Below are 21,543 nucleotides of genomic sequence, written 5' to 3'. Positions count from 1 at the left end.
GCAACAGTCAGAACATGTTATTGAGGATTGAGATTACAGACCTTTTTTTATTTTAATAAAAATGTAACATAATGTGATGTGTTAACAATAAAACATTTTTTTTAATGTTTATGGAGAACATTACCCTAACTTTTAAAAACGTTTTGGAAACTAAAAGAAAACCTTCCACTGAAAGTGTTACTCAAACATTGCTTTGGTTGCACTGTACCATTCTCAGAACATTTTAAGAACCAAAAATTGCTAGTTGGGAAGAGTTTATATCAGGCAAGTGGGGAAAGGAAAAAGAAAAAAAGACATTTAGATTCCTTGAAAAGTCATGGAAAAGTTTTGTAATATTGTCTATGAAAACATGTGGGAACCTTGATTATGTAACCTGTCGTAGAGTGTATGAAATAAGGTCATGTTGATAATTGTACGGTATATGGTGACTTACTTTAAAATTAAATAAAATAAACATATGTCCCCCCCTCCATGATTCGTGGCACGCGCAGTAGAACGCTACGTTGGTGTAGCTTCACGTGTGCTCGGCTGCTGCTACAGGGCGGTGCCATGGGCGGTGCTAACGGTGTAAAGTCAAACAAACTATACACGAACCGGTTTACCCTGCCACTCCATTGGCTCGCATCGCAGCAAGTCATTGACGTCAGCAGCATCCCATTCGCTATATTATGAGGCATCAAGTTTAGCTGTCAGACATCGGCTAAGTGCCACTCACTCACATTGCCACACTTGCAAACACGTTAGTGTTATTTGTAGCAGTGGGAAGCTGTCATGGAGCTCATCAAGGATGGATGGTTTACGGAATCATGCACACTATGGCCGGGGCAAGCGATGAGCCTCCAGGTGGAAGAGGTCCTCTACAACAAGAAATCCAAATTTCAAGATGTTATGGTTTTCAAGAGGTGAGTTCTCTTAGCTGCAAAACTTGGCTAACGATGCTAGCTGTTAGCGTGTAACTTACTAGCAATGAATGAGCAACCTGAAGCTCGTGGGGTTTTGAGAAGTTTTTCCAGCTGGTCACGTTAACACTAGCTTACCTGTGATTTGCTACTTTTGTCCCGAAATACATTTTAGCTCTCAAACGAACAAGCTAAGCTAGGGTAGCGAGTTAACTGTTAGTTAACAAATGTGTTAACGTTGGTAAGGATAACTGAGGAGAGAAACGACAATTTAACGACGGTCGCAGTAATAACCGTCAATTATTTGTCTTTTTGGCAGTGTCAGGGGTCGTGTGTTAACGTCAAACATCTGTTTTAGCCTGCTCAAATTATGCATTTATTCTGTTTGTGTAGCTTCAGGTTTCAAATGTGCCTCATGCTGTATTGTCACTTTTCAGTAAGACCTATGGGAATGTGCTGGTGCTGGATGGAGTGATCCAGTGCACAGAGAGAGATGAGTTTGCCTATCAAGAGATGATCGCCAACCTCCCACTGCTCAGCCACCCCAACCCCAAAAAGGTATTGCTCACACTTATTATTGGGAAATGAATGAATCTGCTGTGTAACTAGCTTCACTCAGGATGATTCATGTTTCCTGTCATATTGAATGGCCTGTTTCCTTTTTTTGTTTTAAAGGTGCTGATTATTGGCGGCGGAGATGGCGGTGTGCTGAGGGAAGTGGTGAAGAATCCCCTGGTGGAGTCGGTGGTCCTTTGTGAGATAGATGAGGTGAGAGCAACAACACTGACAAGAATACCTGCTCATCTCTACAGAGCTGTGCTGATTACTGCTTATTCCATTACGTGAGTGATTCCTGCTCATATCCGTGTGTGATGTCTGCTCTGTAGGATGTCATTAATGCATCAAAGAAGTACCTCCCAGGGATGGCCAAAGGGTTTTACAGTCCTAAACTCATCCTCCATATCGGAGATGGTTTTGAATTCATGAAGAAAAACCAGGATGCCTTTGACATCATTATAACCGATTCCTCAGACCCCGTTGGTAATTGCCACTTTTCAAATGTTGTAACATCCTTCTTCGCCAACTGCTATAGAACGCAATTCTGACGTCTGCTTTTTGTTTTAGGACCTGCCGAGAGTTTGTTCAAGGAGTCTTACTATCAGCTGATGAAGGCAGCATTGAGGAACGGTGGAATTCTTTGTTCCCAGGGTAACTTTATATTGCACTACAGTTTTGTGTTAAAGCTGGAGAAAGGCTGGAGTAAGGATGTCACTTGATTAGAAGTAACTGTGTAACTGAGTTACAGTTTGCATCCCCTTTTCAAGCTTACCAGAAAGACTGGTTATTATAACTCCCCTGAAGCTGTTATTTTCCCATTGACACAGTCTTATCTCCCCCCAACTTCAAGATGGAACAGTGACCAAAAAAAAAGAGCAGACAAGAGATTAACATGCCCTTCCTTCTGCGCTTGTCTCACTTTCACAGGCGAGTGTCAGTGGCTCCATTTGGAGCTGATAAAGGAGATGCGAACCTTCTGCAAGACCCTATTCCCTGTGGTGGACTATGCCTACAGCACCATCCCAACTTATCCCAGTGGCCAAATTGGATTCATGCTCTGCAGTAAAAACCCTGTAAGTGTGCTTGTCATTCTCAATTTGCCATCCACCGCACACCTGATTGTTGTCAGTATCGCCTATAAATGCCACTGGCTTATTGTTGTAGCGCAGAAACTTCTGTGCTGTTTTCTTAGTGATTAAAGATGTCCCTCAAATGACTAAAGTGCCTTTTCACTTTTTCTTTAGGAAACAAATTTCATGGAGCCAATGAGAACACTGTCAAAGGAAGACATGGAAAGTATGAACCTTAAATATTACAACCCTGAAATTCACAGAGCATCATTCGTCCTGCCTGAGTTTGCAAAAAAGGTAAATGTTGATAAAAATCCTTTTTCATATTTAGTTTGATCACAATTCAAAACGGTTCCCATGTTTTTGCTACGTTTCACTCATTGTATTCTCGACCATTGACAGGTACTCAGCGAAGCATGACCAGCAACAACAGACCAGCATGTTCATCCTCTACCTGGCCCTCAGATCGCAGATAAAAAACCTTGTTCTACAGTTTCTTCACCTCCTCAACACAGTTTAGCACCACTGAAGAGAGGAGCCTCCTAAAGATTTTATGGGTGGGGGTACCTAATGATCAGTGGGTGGGAACTTGCTGAGTTTTACAGTAAAAGTGTTAGTTTGTTCCAAGTTCCTTCCAGTCTTACACACTCTTGGTGTTTATTTATTTTACTGATGTATTTGATTTTTCATTTTTACTGTAATCGTCTTATCAGAATTTTGTGCAGGAACTTAGTGGTCTGGGCTGAGTGGGGAGGACACTGTCGTCAAATCGGACCTCACTCTGATACTGTGTACTGTCTATCGGATTCACTGCATCTACATGTCATGTAATACATTGCATACCGCATAGAGTATGTACGTGTAATGTATTGCTGTACTTTTATTTGTAATGTTTAATATCAGTTTGTACTCATAGGAAAAACAAACGCCATGTATCATGACTGTAAATTCAGAATATTAATGTGTCCTCTACACATGAACCCTATAGTGCCTGAAATCATTTGTTTGTTGTTTAAAAAAAGAAGACTTGTTCTGTATCTATCGAAGTGTACCAGGCACATAGTGGCCTAGAAAAATACTCAAGTGTTAATAGTTCCGAAAATTGTCCCTTTAAAATATCACCAACTTCAGATGAATTAAATTTGCTCAGCTTTGATCATCAATTTGTGAAGAAATCTTTAATATTACGGTGTTGAAATGCAAATTAAGCAAAAATTAAATACAATATGCCACTGAACCAGAATGCGTCAGGATGTGTTCATTCTAACTTGCAGTGTTGGGTATTTAGGATAGTGCTGTAGTAAGCCTGTATGCTGAGTCGTTACATGATCAAACACTATTTACTAACTGTTGTAAATCCTCAATGAATCTGTTGAGAAATACATCATATCTGAGCAATGAATTTGTGATTTTTATAAAACCTGTAATAAATTGGTAACATAAAACAGTTCATGCACAGTGCCTTTTAGCCACTGATATAATGGGCCGCATGCAAGAAACAATATACGAACAAATGTTCTCTTAATTTTGGTCGTATCCAGGATTTTTTTTTTTTTAATTTTGTTAGCATCCATTGATTTTTGGGATTTGCCAATGTTTTCTTAGTCTTGCTTTTATCTTAGACAAAAGAAAATTTTACTAGTGGTTGAGAACACTCTTGCCAAGATAAGAGAAAAACTTGCCCTCACAGTCCACAGATTGTTGTCCAACATAAGGAAAAAGTTCAGTTGACATTTTAGAGGATTTATAATGACTGGATTATTACATTTCAGTGGTAAGGTGATACTACATTTGGTGCATTGATCCCAGTTACTATAATTTCAGCTACTGTGCGTCCCTCTGCTGAGCGGTGATAGTATTTGATTAAGTTTATTTACTCAAGTACTGTACTTTGCTACAAATCTGAGGTTACTTTTACGTCACTTGAGTATTTTAACCTCATGCCACTTTCTTCTCCTCCACTACACTTCAGAGGGAAATACTGTAATTTTAACCACACTACTATTATTTGATAACTACTTTACAAATTAAGATTTTTACGCACAAACCAATATGAAAATATGCAAGTGCAGCTGAAACAATTAACCAATTAATTAGAAAATTAATTTGCAACTATTTCTTTTGAGGTGTATTATGCTCTGTTTGTTTACCTTGAGGTCAGAGGTCTAGGAATGATTAGGTCTCGGAGTCAGATGAGTAAAATATTGATGCTAGGCTTACATGACATGGACTGTGGCCCTTGGGAGTTATTTTTGTGATTAAAATACAATAGGTGAGGAATGTTTACTGATGAATGTATAGATGCTTGTACCTATATAAGAAGATATGCATGAGTTGTAAGAGAGAGATTCACATTGGTCCCGAATCTTCTCCCAGGCAGACCATGGTGCCTGGTGGATGCTGAACTTTGTTGTAATAAATTAATTCTTATGCAACCAAGTCGGTGTCAGCGGCGGTTCCTTCATCAACTACACATCATTGCTACTTAAGAAACGACACTTTCATCATGTAAGTCATTTTTCATGCAAAAAACATTTCATAGTTCCAGCTTGTCATATGTACCCTATGTATGAGGACGTGCTGCCTTTTTTAAAAAAATCATTTTAACTATTTTAATTTATTAAATTTGCATGTGTACTTTTTCTTTTAACACTTCACTGTACTTCCTTGAAATCACATTTAATTTGTTTAAGTGTATTAAACAGTAGGCCTACATCAATTTCACTCAGCAGAAGTTCTTCTTGCAACATTTTCTGGCATCATGTCTCCAGTCTTGGCCATGGCCAGAGTCGTTGCACACAGCACAAAACCTGCCTTCATATAGTGTTAAGGGGGTGTTACCTATGCAAATAGGTGACTTACGATCAAGCGGGATTCATCATTGCGCACACCTGGGTGAGAGCAGATTTGGGAGTTAAAGAGCATTTGGTGCATCTGGTGGCAACTGCTCTTATCTTTTCTCTTAATATTCTGGGAAGAGAAACTATAAAAGAAATTTAAGAGAATGTTGCTGCATGAGTCCCATTATCTTTAATATGCTCTACTGTGCTTGTTTCTTTCAAGTGTTCGACTCAGCTGTAGTATATACATGTGTTAGGCAATTCATTGTTCTTCACATATACTGGTTGTCCTTTGTCCTTAAAAGACCAAAACACCTCAAATATAAAGCTTTAATTTTAGGGAATACATTAATTTTATGGAACAAAACATTTACTGGGAACAAGGCTTCTGAAGTTTATGGGACACTTGCGGTACAGAAAACTCATTTTCATCCAGATATCTTAAGGTGAGAGTTCAAAGGACCCCTTTGAAAACTGTAGTGCCCTTGCCACAATTTAACCTAACTTTGGAGCGTCATTCCTTACATAGTGAGTGCACCACCACCTCCTAAATACAGTGGAAAAAGTTAGGAATTCATAATCTGTTCAAGGTCTCTATCTACTAAGACTATTTTTTAGCTAATCTTTACCAATTGCAGCATCTCTTTCCCAGCACATGCAGGTTAATGAGTGACGTGTTTAAGCTGCTCTTCAGTGCAAACTATTTGACCCTAAACATGTTGCAGGTGCTGGTATGAACAGAGCTGCAGTGAGGTCCAGGTGCAGTTTCAGCAGTGTGGCACAAGATGGCATCATTTAATTTGTTATGTGTAGGCTGCTGTCGTCTCACATTGTAGATGTATGAAGGTATGCATATAAGTGACAATGTTCAATTTCACCCAGTGCATATTTTGAAAATGTAACTTTGTATTCTAGGTTTTCCTTGAATTTGAATGAAAAGCCCCTTGTTTTCATTAAATTGTGCAGATCGGTCAGTGTTTTGCAATATGAAGTGACACTGTTGCCCTCAGTTGCATCACCACTAGTGACTGTTGTGTAAGACCTCAGCCTTCACTGGTTTTCTGTTAAAATGTGACCAGCCTGCGACAGTGCAGTACTTTATTACCATACTGCCGTGGCTGTATGCCAGATTGTTTTTGCTCATGAGTGTTTATATACTGTAAAATAGCAAATGAAACATATATCCATTGTGCCATTGAAGGAATTCCCATAAATATTTAAAGAGGTGTTTCTGTGTTTTAATGATAATATCTGTACTGCAGTAAGAACTTTGAAGACAATGTATCACTTTTCTATTAAATCCTTATGTAAGTCAAATTTAGGAGTTTCCAGTGCCAGACACATCCAGATTTACCTGTGCAACAGATAACTCTCAACACATAATCCTCAGATGATCTTTGAGTCATTGTTCCTTTGTGATCCCTTTCAGAGAGCTGTTGAGGTGTTGCTGGAAGTCATACTTGAAGCAGATGTAGTGAAAATGGAAACTTCCATGAACATTAATAAGATCTGGGAGCACCCAGACCTGTCGTCATGCTGACGTTTTTCCACTGTTTGAAGTCTTCAAGCTTCAGGCTGGACTGCAGATACTTATAGGGAACCCAGTTGTTGTAGATTCTTCAAACACACTGAATCACCAATATCCGTTTCAACAGTCAGCTAATCTTTGGATTGGCTCCGGGCCTTCTTAAGATCAGCAGTGTATGAAGAAAATACCTCAAACACTGTTTTGAAAGCAAGACAAATCCATTTAAACATATCAAATAAGGCAAGCTGGAATATAAGTACTGTATGTTCCCTGCCGGTAGCACCATCCATACAGGTCACAACAGTAAACAGTAAACAGCAACTCAAACACTCTAAACGATTCCTTACACACAAGTAAATATGTTTTATACTGTAATCAACTCTCCATAATCAGTTTTGTTGAAAAGTTTACCTCATGCAGCAGTGTTATTTGATTTTGCAGTAACATAGGAGTCCTTCACACTAATCTTTTTTTTCCTAAAGTGTGAACTACATTTAAGGACTTTTTTGAGCTGCACACACTGACCGAGATTTTATAGATAAGAAATAAATGAGTGTTTTTTATTAGCTGAGACATACTGTGTTTTTGTATAACCTCCATATCAGACAATGCATCCCAATAATTAGTTGCTACATAAAGACAAGCAAACACTATACATATATTGTATACTTCCTAGGGCAAACCTCCAAAGAATATTGTGCTGGAAAGACTTGGCTGAGAAAAAAGTTAATTTACTAATTTTAAATGTGCATTGGAAGCCGGAAACCATTTTCCACAAATTTAATCCAAACAGCTTAGTCTATAGAATGAATTTAATTGAGCTGCAGCTACAGCCTATAAAACATTATATTGTACTCGCACAGTCATTGTTGCCACCAACAGAATGCAAGTTCAGACATTAAAGTGACAGTTCACCCCAAACACAAAAATAGATATTTTCCCTCTTGCCTGTAGTGCTATTTATCAGCCTAGATTATTTTGGTGCGTGTTGCTGCGTGTCAGAGTTATCGGCTGACTACTTTTGAATATGATGGAACTAGACAGCACTCAGCTTGTGGGACTCAAAGCACCAAAAAATATACTTGAAAAACTTAATATTATATATAATAATCCACAGACCTTGTGAGAAGTTTCATGAAGGAACTTTTTTCTCTTTACCAAGTTACACCCACCAGCCATATCACACAGGGCCCCAGGAAGTGTGCCGGGTTTTGCAGCCAATTTTCATAGAGGCCAAACAGTGTAATTACACTATCACATGATGACCTGCAACCCATAAAGACTTCCCCCCAACCCCTCTGATGTAACTGGTTTCCCTGTCAGGATTTAATCCATCTAATCCAATAACATTTGGAAAATCTAGAGGAGCTGCACGATTGAATCATGTTACCCCCCGGAAGTCTCTAGTGTGCCTGCTCTATGGGCCGCACAGTGTGGAATCAGTGCTGATCATCTGGGTGGTGTCATAATTGTCAGTTGAGCCATTTTTGTCTCAGGAATGAGCTTCTCATCCATGAGTATGTGCACACTTCTTTCTGTGCAGTGAACCTGTTGGCGGGTGTAATTCAGTAAAAAGAAAATAGCTCATAAATGAAACTGCTTTAAAAAAAAAAAAAAAAATATTGCCACTTTAAGCACCACAAGCTGAGTGCCATCTACCTCCATATTGGAGAGAATGCAGACATCACTAAGGTCAATATCTCCAACACTCTGCAACTCACAACAAAACAATCTAGATTGAGAAATAACAATACCAGTAAGAGGGAACATGTAGTCTTGCTTTTAAGGTGAACTGCCTCTTTAAGATGACCTTCTTGTAGTTCAGGTAGCCTACAGTTTTTATTTGATGGTTTTTAATTTGATTTTTTTTTTCTCCCAGACTTGCAAAAAGCATATTAGTTGAACAAAAGGCTGTTATTTTGTATTTAATTTAAATTAAATTCAATAAAATTGAATCCCCAAAACTGTCCAAAGTAATATAGACCAAAGTCAACAAATCCACTGTACATCTAGCACTGAATTGCTGAAGAATAATTGCTTTCTTTTCTTGTTACAACTGTTTACTCCACTGGATTGGTGATGTGCATTTCTCAAAGGCACTTCCTCGAGTCATGGAGAGTGTCAGACCGCTCAATTGCAATCTGCAGGTGTCAGAGAGGCACATGAGAAGCACTGTGACAGCAATCAGATGTTGACAGAAATACAGCATCAAACACCAGGATGTGTAGATAATAAGTCATCTTATGGTCAGTTTGGATTTCTTAAGCTTATTTTGATCACTGCTGCAGGGAGATGTGACCATTTCATCTTTGAGTGTTAAGGACAGTCAGAGTACATCACACAGTTGATGAGTTGTGGAAATGTTCATGCACCTGCGTAAAGAGGTCTTGTTTGAGATTGTCTCTCATAACTGCCAATACATTAATCACATGTTGATGTCAAAACCCAGTTTCAGCGCAGTGACGTCATCGCCCTCTGCAGATGTTCCCAATTTGTCAAAAAGGTTAAGTGTTCAGCGGTTCCATTTGTTCTGTCCTGAACCCTTCATCTGCCCTCCTCTTCCACGCTCACATACACACACACCCCCCCCCCGAAACACACTCACACACACACCCTCCGTCATACACCCACCACCCTGTACGTCAGTGGCAGACAGGGGTAGAGGCGTATAAAAGAGTGAGGGACTTTGGAGGTAGAGCAGAAGAAACATCAGTGGTTTCCAGATCTTGTGACCAGCTGCCACCAACTGCACTGCACTTTCTGCACCACTGTCCTCTGGATCTCGGAGCCGCTCAGACTCCCTTTCTCTCTCAAACACTCACACACTATCTCTGTGAGCCTCCTGCTCCTGTGACTGTCGCTCTGGTTCGTCACCTGCACTTCTGTCACAGCATGCAGCTCTTGGTGGTGTTAGCAGCTCTCATGGGGGTCCTGTTCAGCGTTAGAGCAGCCGCCGTGCTTCCTGTGGAGGATAGGAGCTCCATCCATGTGAACAGGGTGAGGAGATTTTTATTTCTCATGTGTGTTTCATGTGAAATTTTATTTTATTTTTTAATTTCACAATCAATAGATATGCCCATTGCTTGTAGGAAACATGTTTAAATAATTTGCTTTTGCTTTTTAAAGAATTACTTTAAAATCAGTATTGATTGTGAAATAAACAAAAACTAAAAGGTTGTGGTATTTCTAATTTGCATTTTTAGATCATTTTCAATGTAAAGATAGCACAGTCTTTAATTCATCCTGTTAATTTATACTTGGTTAAATGTGAAAAGTAAAAAAAATAAGTAATAGCTTCCTAGTAAAATAGCTGTAATATAGATGTAAGATGTTGAATTTTCACACTTTCCTTTATCTAGTTTTATAATATGTTTTATAATAACAAATGTATCTGATTTTTTTTTTTCAGGAGCTGAGTAAAGAGCGCAAGGAGCTGATCCTGAAGCTGGTGTCTGGCTTGTTGGATGGAGCTCTGGACACCAACATGCTGCCGGGAGAAGCGGCACCTGTGGACCTCGAGGAGCCGCTTGAGTCTCGTCTGGAGGAGAGGGCTGTCTACAACAGGCTATCACTGCCTCAGCGCGACCGTAAAGCCCCCTGTAAAAACTTCTTCTGGAAAACTTTCACCTCGTGCTAACAGTGCCCCAAAAAAAAAAAGCCCGGCTCTGCCTGCCTACTATACTCCTTCCCTGCCAGCTCCACATGAACTGTAGTAGATCTGAGCTGTACATAAAATCATCTACACCTGTCAGACATGCAGCATCTATGGACTTCACTGACACAGTGTGTCTGTTTGAATATTAATTATTTATGTATCTATTTATGTATACAATGTATGTATTTATGTATGTAGCCGTTTCTTTCAGGGTCAACAATAAAGCATGGATATAACATTTGAGAAGGGAATTAATTGCTTTTGTAAATTGGTCCGAAAAAAGAGGAAAGAAAGAAACTGTCACATTTTCCGACTGCTTCAACAACATAAATGCAAAGTAGGTTTTCATGCAAAAATGATGGCTGTATTTTTATTGATGGAGAAATTATTTACTTCACAAAAATTGTGGAAAGGGTATGCTTTTTTCTATCCACAAAAAAATAAGTTGCAGTTGTAAATGGCACACTGACAAGACAATTTTCACCTTCTTCAATCAGAGTTCTCTCTTTTCTCAGCGCTGCTCTTCAGAGGCAACAGAGCGCAGTTCATAATGTGGGTATCTTACTCATTATGCTTTGTACTTTTTGCTTTACAACTATCTCTAGTTTATAGGCAAAGAAAATCTTCCAGGGAAAGACATACTGCACAAGAAAACATTTAATATTTCAATTTAGAATCAAAATTTAGAACAAAAGTGCCACAATTAGATCCTTAAATAAAAAGCCCATTACTGATTTCTAAATTAAAGTGTACAATTACAAAATTAAACCATAATAATTACGTTTTGCCTTAATGCTTTATAGATAAAGGCTACATGCTTGGTGGTGAGAGTCTGCATTGTGAAGGTGTAATGTACATGTGTTTGCACATGTTTAATTCTTAGCCAGACTTTGGTCCTTATAAATTCCTAGTCACAAGTCTAGCAAAAGGCTTCAGTGACTTATCACAGGTTGTTAATTACGTCAGTGAATAAATCGGAAGCTTCCCCCGTATTCACTCAGTGTTTTCAGTAGCAGCAGCAGTTAAAGTGCACTGAAAGGTAGAAACCTGTTGTACAATAAAACAGTGGAAAAAATGAGCATGAAAAAAGCTACGTGGTGTTGATATGAATCTGACTTCAATGAAAGCGCAGACAAGGCTGTAGTTGCATGCTGAGATAACGAAGTGTTACCCGTGTGACCCTAACAACCCAGCTTTCGATTCTTGCTGCAACCAAGACCCCGCACTGGCAACTGGCGGCTCGGCCCTCAATCAGTCACACTACAATTACCACACGCTCTCATAGCCCTTCTGGCATGTACGGCCATTGTGATATGTGTCACTTTTAACCACTTACTGAGGTAGGGAGTGGAGTGGGTGCTGGCCACAATCAAATATTGACTTTCAAGCTGGGCCCACAGTCCCTATTAGTGAACTGATGGATTTCATGCGGTAAATTAGATGCAAACATCTTGCTGTTTTAGCCAGTTCAAATGAGTATATATTTTTTTAGAGTAGTGAATAAATGGCTGATTAGCGAGCAAAAATAAACAAACAAAACAGCATTGGCTAACAATTATAAGAGCACTTTCAGTACAGTATTGAATAATATATATTCGTAATTAAAATAATATAGGTGATTTACACACACACATAATCTCTGGCACTTTTTTCTTGTGCACTAACTCATTTACCAGCTCTTAGAATTTAAATTAAAAGTAAAATTTCTTTTGCCTCAGTTGTTGTAGGTTTCAGTAAAATAGCCCTGTAGTGTTGATCAGTTTAAACTGTGTGTGGAATTATTGGGGAAAACTGGCAATGCAGATTTAAATCAAGATGGGATCTCAGAGCAAAAAGCCTTTGCATTTTTTGTATGTTAATGAAATTATCATTGCTATCATTTTTTCCTACTGGTTCTCAGTAACATAATGTCAGTTTTTTATAGTTCTCCTGCAATGTTATTGGATGCTGTCAAATTATTTCAAATGGAGTGGATAATCTGGGGAATGAAGTGTTGACCTGCTGATAATTGGTAGTATATTAGTTGACTCAGCAAAGTAAGGGAAAGGAACTTACTTTTTCATCTTTGTGCTTGGGGGAATGTTTTTAGTAAAAAGGCTCAAACCAAGCTGAAGTCAGCAGTAATTGGTGTAATTTCCTTTTTAAATTGCTAATCTTTTTTGATTTTGTCAAATCGACACTAAAATCATCAAATTTTGGACTTGATTGCACACCTCTGCATTCTACAAAAACAACATTTTTAAAATTGTTTCCCTGGTGAATGTACTGTTTGAGGTTTCCTCTGAGCAATAATTTATCCCCTTTGCTAAGCGGATGTGTACCAGCAAATGAAATACTAAAGTGCAGTGTGTGGATTTTTAATTAACCTTCAATGATGTACCAGAATCCATAGAAAGAGGACGGGCAAAGCTCAGGGTAGGTTCCTGACACTTTTGCCCTGTACACTTTTCTCTTCTGTCTCATCATCTTCCTGAACTGGATGAATAGGGGATAATGGCTAATAAATGTGCTTGTTTCACAAGACACAAGCTAATATAAGATCACAGTACTGACTCAACTACAGGTGGAACACTAAAGGCCATGGTGATGACATTTTATTGACGTTGTGTGCGTGTTTGAGACATTTAGAGAAAAAAAGCCCCTGAACAATCCATCCCCTTTCTTTATTGAACAAGGCTGCATCATCTCCTGAAAACACCTCTTGATGGTGAGTTACAGTTTCGCAAATTTCAAAGCAATGTAATTACATGGTTCCTCGCAACAGCAGGGAACTCTGCTCCATCGCTCCCTTTGACGATGAATAGACAAAGACTGTGGGCTTACTGATTACAGTTCATCACGCTGCATCTTTCATTCTTATGCGCAGTAAAAAGCAGCAAATCAAAATGACACATATTCAGGTTTGCAGCTTGTGGGAGAATAACTAGACTGTGTAAGAACAAAAGAATCAATCATTTTAGAAAATGGAGAGCAATGTCAAGCACAAAAAGATGACTACTCCTGAGAAAGCAGCATCTGATACCAATCGGTATGTCTGGAGTTCAGATTCTAAACACAGAACAATTTGATGTCAGAAGAGGTGCTGTCCACTTCTGACTTTATGCCCTTGGGCTCAAATGAGCACACAGAGGAACAACATCAAAGCCGATGCCTGCAAGCAGAGCATTTTATTGGCTTTCCTTTTGATCTGAAGGAGGAGGGAAAGGAGTGCTCAGGCCTAACTGTGTAATTCAAATTTAAATGTGACTTCATATGTGCCGGTGTTTAAAAATAACAAAGACTATGGTTTTGTTGGTGCCCTCATAGCAGAAAAAAAACTATTTCAAAGTAAACCCACCGTGGGTACATAAATGCAGAGAATAGTTTTAAACTCTATAGGATGTGACTATACGTGGTGTACCGTTTGGGTGATGGTACATCATAAAGTGTTGCTCATGATTATTATCTCCCTCAGTGTAAAAATAATAAGCCTAATTCATGATGAACGACATAAATGTAAATATACACAATTATCAAAGTATTTCAAAAGCAATGGTGAGCACCTAGTAAAGATATTGGAAAATATTCCAATAATTTATTTTTTTCATATTAACATGTCGTCAAATTCCTGTGTATTATGAAAGGGGTCAGTTGTAGAGATTAACCCCCGCAGAATTATCACCTATTTATTTTTTTACAAGAATGCTACCTACACAAATGCTACACTTGATCATCAGCTTTGTGAGCTATGTCAGCCTCAATGAATGCTTCATGGCCACTATGTTTCTCTCAGTGTTTCACACATGTGTCACAACTCATTTTCATCCCCCCTTGTGAGGATTTAGAAACGGTTAGCATCAAACGGTTCCCTAAAACTGCCCTCATTCGGTCAAGACAAGCCAAATTAACACCCGGTGCTTGGCTAATGCTTCTGAGGAAAGGTGTGAACAGGCAGGTTGTGTGACAACCGCTTACTGAAAGAAAGGGTTGTGTCCTATACAACAACTGTCAACAAAGAGTTACATTATGCTAAAACCAACGTTTACATAAAAGGGACTGGACTGATCTTTTGAAGTGAAAATAGTTCACACTCTCAGGTCACTGCAGTTGATGTATATTGATGTTTGTGGAAAACAATCAAATATGGTACCATAATTATGCAGACGACACACAAATTTACATAACCATATCTCCAGGGGACTATGGTCCGATACAAGTGAGTACTTTCTTATGTAATCCTCTTCATTCTGTGGACAACATAACGCTGTGACTATGTCCTTCCATCTGGTCCTATTGTGTGCAGTATGTTGTGCCTCGCTCTAAGTTAGATTGACCATATTGAGATCTGAGGTCACAGTTCTCCTTCAGGTTGTTTTTGGCTTTCCTTGTTTCCTCTTTCCAGGGGGAGTCCATCTTAGGGGTGCTTTAAGAATGCTGTCTTGGGACCTCATTACAGAAACTTCCTGTGTCTCAAATCCTGTCTTATCTCAGTTTGGGATTTTTGGTTCTACAGAAACATGTTGCCTAAGTGCAAGAAACAATCCCTTATTTTAGGATAGGAATTTAGGTTTTACAGAACCATACAAAGCTAAGGATTCCCAAGTTTGGTGGTACAGACTCTGTCCTAAACTCAAGATAACTGCCAAAAGTGCTAGCAGCACTGTTGTCAAATCAGTATGGCAATGGCGGTAAACACCAAAATATGATACAGAATAAATGAATACATTTTAATTAATAAATAAATAATTGAAAAGAAAACTTCCTTTAAAGGGGGGACTCTGAAGTGCTGAAGTTAGGCGCTGGTCTTCTTTTTGTTCATGATAGCGAGTAGCAAGTGAGAGCTGCTGATATTATGGCTTGTCCATCTCAAGAAGCCTATCAGTATTCTAATAAAGATACAGGCATGACAAGATGAGTGCTGATGAAAGAATCAAATTTGCAGTTACAGCTAGAATTTCTTAAGTTAAGACAGGCGGTCTGAGATAGGATAGAGCACAGCCATGACTTTTAGGAATTGCCTCTTGTTTTCCTATCTTTGAAACTTATGATAGAACAAGCAGTTAGGATAACTGTTTTGCAATAAAGCCCATGGTCCGATCTGAGTAAATGTCAAACACGCTGAAGCCACGATGTTTAATTTTTAGCACCGCATATCAACAATTTGTGTTTGTACTACAGGTCCTCATTAGCAATCTTATCTGGCCAAAAGTAGGGACATCCATTGTGAAAAGCATTTATCTTTATCATGCCACTGTCAACTACTCACCAGTATTCTGAGCTGTACAGCAGAACTGATTTAATAATACCATTAGATGTTCAGATCGATTATATGTTATTATATGTTATATGGTCAGATCTTCATTTTTTAACTGTACTGCTTTGACTTCCAGAAAGGTTGATGGCTTGCAAATGCACTACAAGCAACCCAGGCCTTGTGCTGATGTCTTTGCTGCATGCATTGTCCTTACTGAAGAGACTTCTCAAACAATAAAACTCTACATAAGCAAGAGAGTTACCATCTATCGTGACTGGTGCACGTGATGTTGAGTTTATGCACATCACTTGGGTTATGGAGATACTATTGTTCAAAGCCATCTGTTTGGCAAATCTGTTTGTCATTTCTGTCTTCTCTTGCAGGTGAGTATGATTTGTGAGGAGAATAGCCAGGTAATCAGTGTAATCAAGATCTTCTACCTGGGTGAATAAAGTCCATTGGATGCTTCTGGGCTTGTCTCTGTTGGTTTTATACATTGTCCTGTCAGTGGCAATCAGGAAGAGAATGCAGATGTCACATCCCTGACATACACCAAATTCCACCGGGAGCCATTTACTGAGGTTTACGATGACACTACGCTCATATTGGTGGCAAAACATCTTTATCAGTGCAGTCCCTTTGGAGGAACTCCATAGGATTGCTCAATCTTCTGTAGGGTGTTACAGTTTAAGCTGTCAAAAGCTTTCTGAAAGTCAATAAAATTGATGAATAATTGATTGTTCCATTCAAGAAACTGCTAGATATCGTTCCTCAGTTTAAAGATCTGGTCAGTGAACCCACTCCCCGTCCTGAAACCTGTGAGTTCCTGCCTCGGTTTGGTGTCCATTAGTAAGTCCATTTAACAAATCAATGTTATTATATGCCAGAAATTTGTCCAATTAAACAAGAGAAAATCTATGGTAGTTTTTTTTTGGAACCACATAAGAATGAATAAAAGTCAACATCAGATTTAAACAGCAATGTTAAAAACCATGCACCAAGCCAGACACTATCTTGGTTAAGTCATGCACTCAGACCTGAATTTCAACAGCCACATTAAGCTATTACAAATTCAGGGAAGTCCTAGGAAGACTATTTACTATGTTAAGATATAGTGGATTAATGGCACTCTGACCAAAGAATGAGATGACGGTACCTCTTTGCTTGTGAGGTAATCCGAGCTTCTCTGTTCTTTGTTTTGGTAGATGGCCTGGCCATACATGCATATTAGTGCATGTGAGCCAATATGTGTACCCATTGACTAGCTAAGTGCCACCACTCTGCACAGTGTGCTCATACAGCAGTTACCACAGATATGTGCCCCCCTTCCTCCTAGTTTTTATGCACCAGAAATCTAGGACAAACTCCCAGAAAATTGCTGCTGTAACTCTTAGTTGTTATACAATTAAGGCTGAAGACTTTTCTGTTTGTCCCTGCCTTTTATTAATTCAAATAATAAATTAATTCACTGTAACATTTAATCTTGCATTTTTTTTTGCATTTTATTTTGTTTTCATTTTCTGTTTGCTTCAATGCCTGCTTTTAATTACATTTAAATGTCCTTTTGTGATGTATTTCTTTAGCACTTGGTCTCGTTTAATGATTTATGTAAACTGCCTTGAATTGCCATGAATTCCCTTGTTGCTGAAATGTGCTATATAAATAAACTTGACTTGCCTAGAATATGTTCAATATACAAAGTTTACTGAATCAGTGCGTAAAGTAAATTAGAAATATAAAACAACATAGCATTAATTTTACATCTTAGCCAAGAAAAAAGAAAAGAAAACCACTAACTATACCCTTCCTGAATTTTTTATGCAGTTTACAGTGAGTGTAAATGTTTTGTTTAAAAATGGGAGATGGAAGTTTGGGGCAGTCTGTAGACATGTACTTGTACTTTATTAACCCAGTGACTCTGGACACAGTGCCCGCAGCAGCGTTATTCATCTTTGTCAGCTGGGCTCAATTTGTTTAGTTCTGACATTTTAGATAGGTTGTATCCACAGCACAGTGTGGTTGACTAGCTGAGACATTTTGAAGTAAAATAAATATACAAATCATCATTTTTTTCACATTCAAAATGTTCTAGCGAAAAGGACATGCCCCAGTAGAAATAAAGGATGTGTCTCTCTGTGTATGCAGCAGGTTTGCATCACCATCATTGGAAGGATTATGATTCCATGTCTTCCTGCTGCTGATCGGGTTTTGTGAATCGATAAGTCAAAATTTGTAGGTGTTAACAGATCAATTTACAAGCAGATGTTTCAGATTCAATGAATTCTGCTTTTTAGAGTTTTCAAAGAGCTACTACATGAGGAATTGGGAGTCTTTGACCGCTGAATGATGCCCCATTGCGCCCGAGCAAAGTGTTCTCGCACACACAACACACAAGCTGAAGTGTCCTCTGATGTGTTCCTCTCAGAGAGTTCTCCTGTTTGGGAGCACCGATGGGAATGGAGAGATTGTTTTCCCCAGCAGGGTCTAATGATGCCTGATGGCTTATTCAGCCGCCTAGTGCCAGCGCTAAAAGCTGATCATTATAGGGCCCTCTGCTCTTTCAGTGCTAAAGCCGTGGCTCAGAAAATGAGCTGTCGCCAGCATGAGGAAAAGATGCAGCATGCTGGTCACTATAGTGACCTTGTTCATTTTGGATGCCGCTACTTTTGGAAGCTGGGCAGGTCTGTGGTGAAAAAGCAAAACACAGGTTTTCAAAGATTTAGTTAAGGATGAATTTAAAGTGCTGTAGGATGCAAACCGCAGGTTATGTTTATTGTTGCAAAAAGCAGCAATTTTATCAGTTTAATAGGAGATGTCTTAAACTCGGGCTCATTAGTGTCCTGATGATGACAACTAGCCTACCTCCTGAGATTTTTGGTGCCTTTACAGTGTAATTAGGACTACCCCTTGAAAGAATAAATAAAAATAAAAATAAAAAAGTTGCATTGGAACGAGACTAGCAGTACATTGCTGTGGCTCTCTTAGGCTGTATTTAGACATAGCAAGTGGTGCTTTGAGCTGAATTCTAACATCAGTATGCTTATTAACAAGGCTAACATGCCGATGTTTACCAGGGATAATGTTTTCAATGTTCACCATCTTAGTTTGGCATGCCAGCGAGCTAGCATTTGCTAATTGGCCTTTTTCACAGCAGACAATTTGACTTGTCACAGTGGGAAAAGCACATGTGTGAATAATACCTCAGTAACACTTATGCTTTTCCTATCATGATGAGTCAAAATGTCTTCTGTGAGAAAAGAATATTAGCACTAAACACAAGATACGGTCATGTTAAGATGATACACACACATTTGTGAAAACTAATGCAAAATTGCATGTTCCATGGTTCAAGTGATGACATTTTAGGAAGACTGAACTGAGTATTTGTAGACAATTTATTTAAGTTGCCTAGATGAGTTAGTCTCACTTTGTTTTTACTCGGTCAGTTTGTTATTGGGAAGATTATGTTGTCTTGGTTTTTGGGTTTCAGTTTGCTGAGTTTCCCCCCTCCTCTATTCCTGTGGTGCATTTCCCTCAATTTCCCATCTGCACACCTGCCCTGCATTAGCCTCGTTAGTCCTTCCCTGTGCTTGAGTTTTTTTTCCTGCCAATCAGCTCCCTGCTTGTTCATCTGCCTCATCACCTCATTCCCCTAGCCTGAACTTCTCCGCCATTTTTCTGCACCTGAACTTCATCCCCTCGTCAGACTAGTTTCTATTTAAGTCCTGGTTTTCAGTTCAGTCTTTGTTTGATCCTTGATTTGTTTGTTATCTTCAGTTTGCGGTTTCCTTGCTCCGACATGGAACAAAGAGTGATTTAGCTGGTTGGTGTTGCCTGCGTTCTCCTGCATCTGGGCCCACCCGCTCCACACCTCATGACATGTTCATTTTATCCCAAAACAATTATCTTTCCCTTACCAAAACCAAGTGCTTTTTGTCCCTAAATCGAACCAGACCTTAATCACAGTATTGAAAAAGAAAAAGTGAGGCAATAGTTTAAATGGCTTGTGAAAGTTTGCAGATCTAGGATTACTGTCTAGCCACAACCATAAGATTGGATTGGAATTGATTGGAATGTCGTTTGTTTTGCAAGTATGTGGTCATAAACCAAAGACCTGTACGAATTCAGTATTTGACCTGATGATATTAGGCCTAGATGCAAAAGCAAGGGATCATGCTATGTATCCTGAGAGGGACATAAAATGTGTGTACCGAAATTCATGGCAATTCATCTGATAGTTGTTGAGACATTCCACTAAAAACCAAAAATGCCAACTTAATGGTTGCATTGGAGGAAAAGTCTGGGTACCACCAAAGTCTGTAGGATTTATCCTCTGGCCATGACTTTATGTTTATACAAAATTAATTCCAACCCACAATAGAATGGATGCACATTTCCTTCTGTGTGGTGATACCATGACAGTATTGAATAAACAGTGTAGCAGAGGCTTTGATGGCAATGCAAAAAATGTAAAGATAATTGTTTTGTACTTTGTTGACCTAATGAATCACCTGCTACAATGGCGACTCATCCCATCACTTTATTTGTTTTAACATTGTGAGAATGTGTTGTCCAAGCAAATTACTGGTGTCTTCATTCTCAAGGTTGTGATAACCAAATCTGAAATCCTTCAGCAGGGTGTAAGCCTCAAGGACAATTGCCAATTTATTATAACTTAAAAAAATATATATAGTAGTTATACCCAGCACTAGTACAGTATTGGTCTTATGATGAGCTGAGCTAATTAAATCACTTAAAGATAGAAACTCAAACACACTACCATTTAGCCTGTATAACTTTCTATTGCTGAAAGCAGCTTTAATATTGTCACTAAACTTCTGTCAGAGCATCCGTTGTGATAAGGCGATGGGAGTTACCATCGCAGTTCGGCTTTTAAACTAAGTGTCAGACTCATGACCAGAATCCACTTATATTGATAGTGTCATTAAAAGAATAGGACTGCAGGGAGGGAGGAGAGCGCCACAAATGATACTGACTTTCTTCTATAAGCACTCCAGTGTCCTTTATGATGTGTACAATAAAGGTGTCTAATCACAAGGATGACACTCCTGTGATTAGCTTCATGAACTGTCCTTGTTTGGCTCAGCCTTTGCACCTGTAATAGATTTGTTGCCACAGCAGCAGATGAGGGTCTCAAGTAATGTTATTTTCCCCAGTATGTAGTGCTGCTTAAGACTATTTTAAGGACAATTGGGCCCTTGTGGGATAGCAATACACCTGATTGCGGTTGCTCTAACAACATGGACACCCCCAACCTATGTGAAACAATCTGATCTCAATGCAGAAACACACACACACACACACACACACACACACACACACACACACACACACACACGCACAAAGACAAAAAAAATGCTAAATGTTACCACAGCATTATTGGTGACAGTGATGGTTTCCATTCATTAATGGCATGTGAAGTTCTTGCTGCTGCCAACAAGAGAGTCGTGCCATTACTCATATCGGAAATCCATGTTTAATGTTCAGGCCAACCATCATTTTTCTCAAGCCTAACAGACCCGAAAATGTTTAATCAATTATACAAGAAATAACCCACCATTAATATCCCTACCGGAGTTATTGAGTCATGGTCTGTCAGCACTATTATATAGTTTCATATCAGTGACATGAGACAATGTATTACATTATTAAAAGAAATATTCACTTTCAGGGTTACCAAGAACTTAACGTAGATGAGTCATGTTTCCTTTTAGGCATTTTGTGAATCGTGAGTCATGT

The 21,543-nt window shown here is 38.9% G+C and overlaps 2 protein-coding genes across 2 annotated transcripts; both read left to right on the top strand.

Moving 5' to 3' along the window:
* The first annotated feature begins 685 nt into the window (after positions 1-685).
* Positions 686-3,764, top strand: srm (spermidine synthase). Its single transcript, XM_042491847.2, has 8 exons — positions 686-902; positions 1,337-1,457; positions 1,575-1,667; positions 1,787-1,940; positions 2,025-2,108; positions 2,385-2,530; positions 2,702-2,824; positions 2,930-3,764. The coding sequence occupies exons 1-8, from the start codon at positions 772-774 to the stop codon at positions 2,945-2,947; spliced, it is 870 nt and encodes a 289-aa protein (XP_042347781.1). The 5' UTR covers positions 686-771; the 3' UTR covers positions 2,948-3,764.
* A 5,817-nt stretch (positions 3,765-9,581) lies between these two features.
* Positions 9,582-10,822, top strand: sst6.1 (somatostatin family member 6.1). The gene is made up of 2 exons (XM_042492619.2): positions 9,582-9,892; positions 10,305-10,822. Exons 1-2 carry the CDS (start codon positions 9,788-9,790, stop codon positions 10,530-10,532), a joined length of 333 nt encoding a protein of 110 aa, XP_042348553.1. The 5' UTR covers positions 9,582-9,787; the 3' UTR covers positions 10,533-10,822.
* Positions 10,823-21,543: the final 10,721 nt, after the last annotated feature.

This window comes from Plectropomus leopardus, chromosome 9, assembly GCF_026936395.1.
Source record: "Plectropomus leopardus strain MGB_pleo_1.0 chromosome 9, ASM2693639v1, whole genome shotgun sequence".
Classification (NCBI taxonomy): Eukaryota; Metazoa; Chordata; class Actinopteri; order Perciformes; family Serranidae; genus Plectropomus; species Plectropomus leopardus.
Note: the sequence above shows the minus strand (reverse complement) of the source record. Positions and strands in the feature narration are given on the sequence as shown.

What these genes read in the sequence shown, in the direction of transcription:
- srm (XM_042491847.2), top strand. Translation starts at nt 772, where the DNA reads ATGGAGCTCATCAAGGATGGATGGTTTACGGAATCATGCACACTATGG. An exon ending in CGATTCCTCAGACCCCGTTG is followed by an intron (nt 1,941 to 2,024) that starts GTAATTGCCACT and finishes TTTTTGTTTTAG; the next exon opens with GACCTGCCGAGAGTTTGTTC. An exon ending in TGGAATTCTTTGTTCCCAGG is followed by an intron (nt 2,109 to 2,384) that starts GTAACTTTATAT and finishes TCACTTTCACAG; the next exon opens with GCGAGTGTCAGTGGCTCCAT.
- sst6.1 (XM_042492619.2), top strand. Translation starts at nt 9,788, where the DNA reads ATGCAGCTCTTGGTGGTGTTAGCAGCTCTCATGGGGGTCCTGTTCAGC. An exon ending in GCTCCATCCATGTGAACAGG is followed by an intron (nt 9,893 to 10,304) that starts GTGAGGAGATTT and finishes TTTTTTTTTCAG; the next exon opens with GAGCTGAGTAAAGAGCGCAA.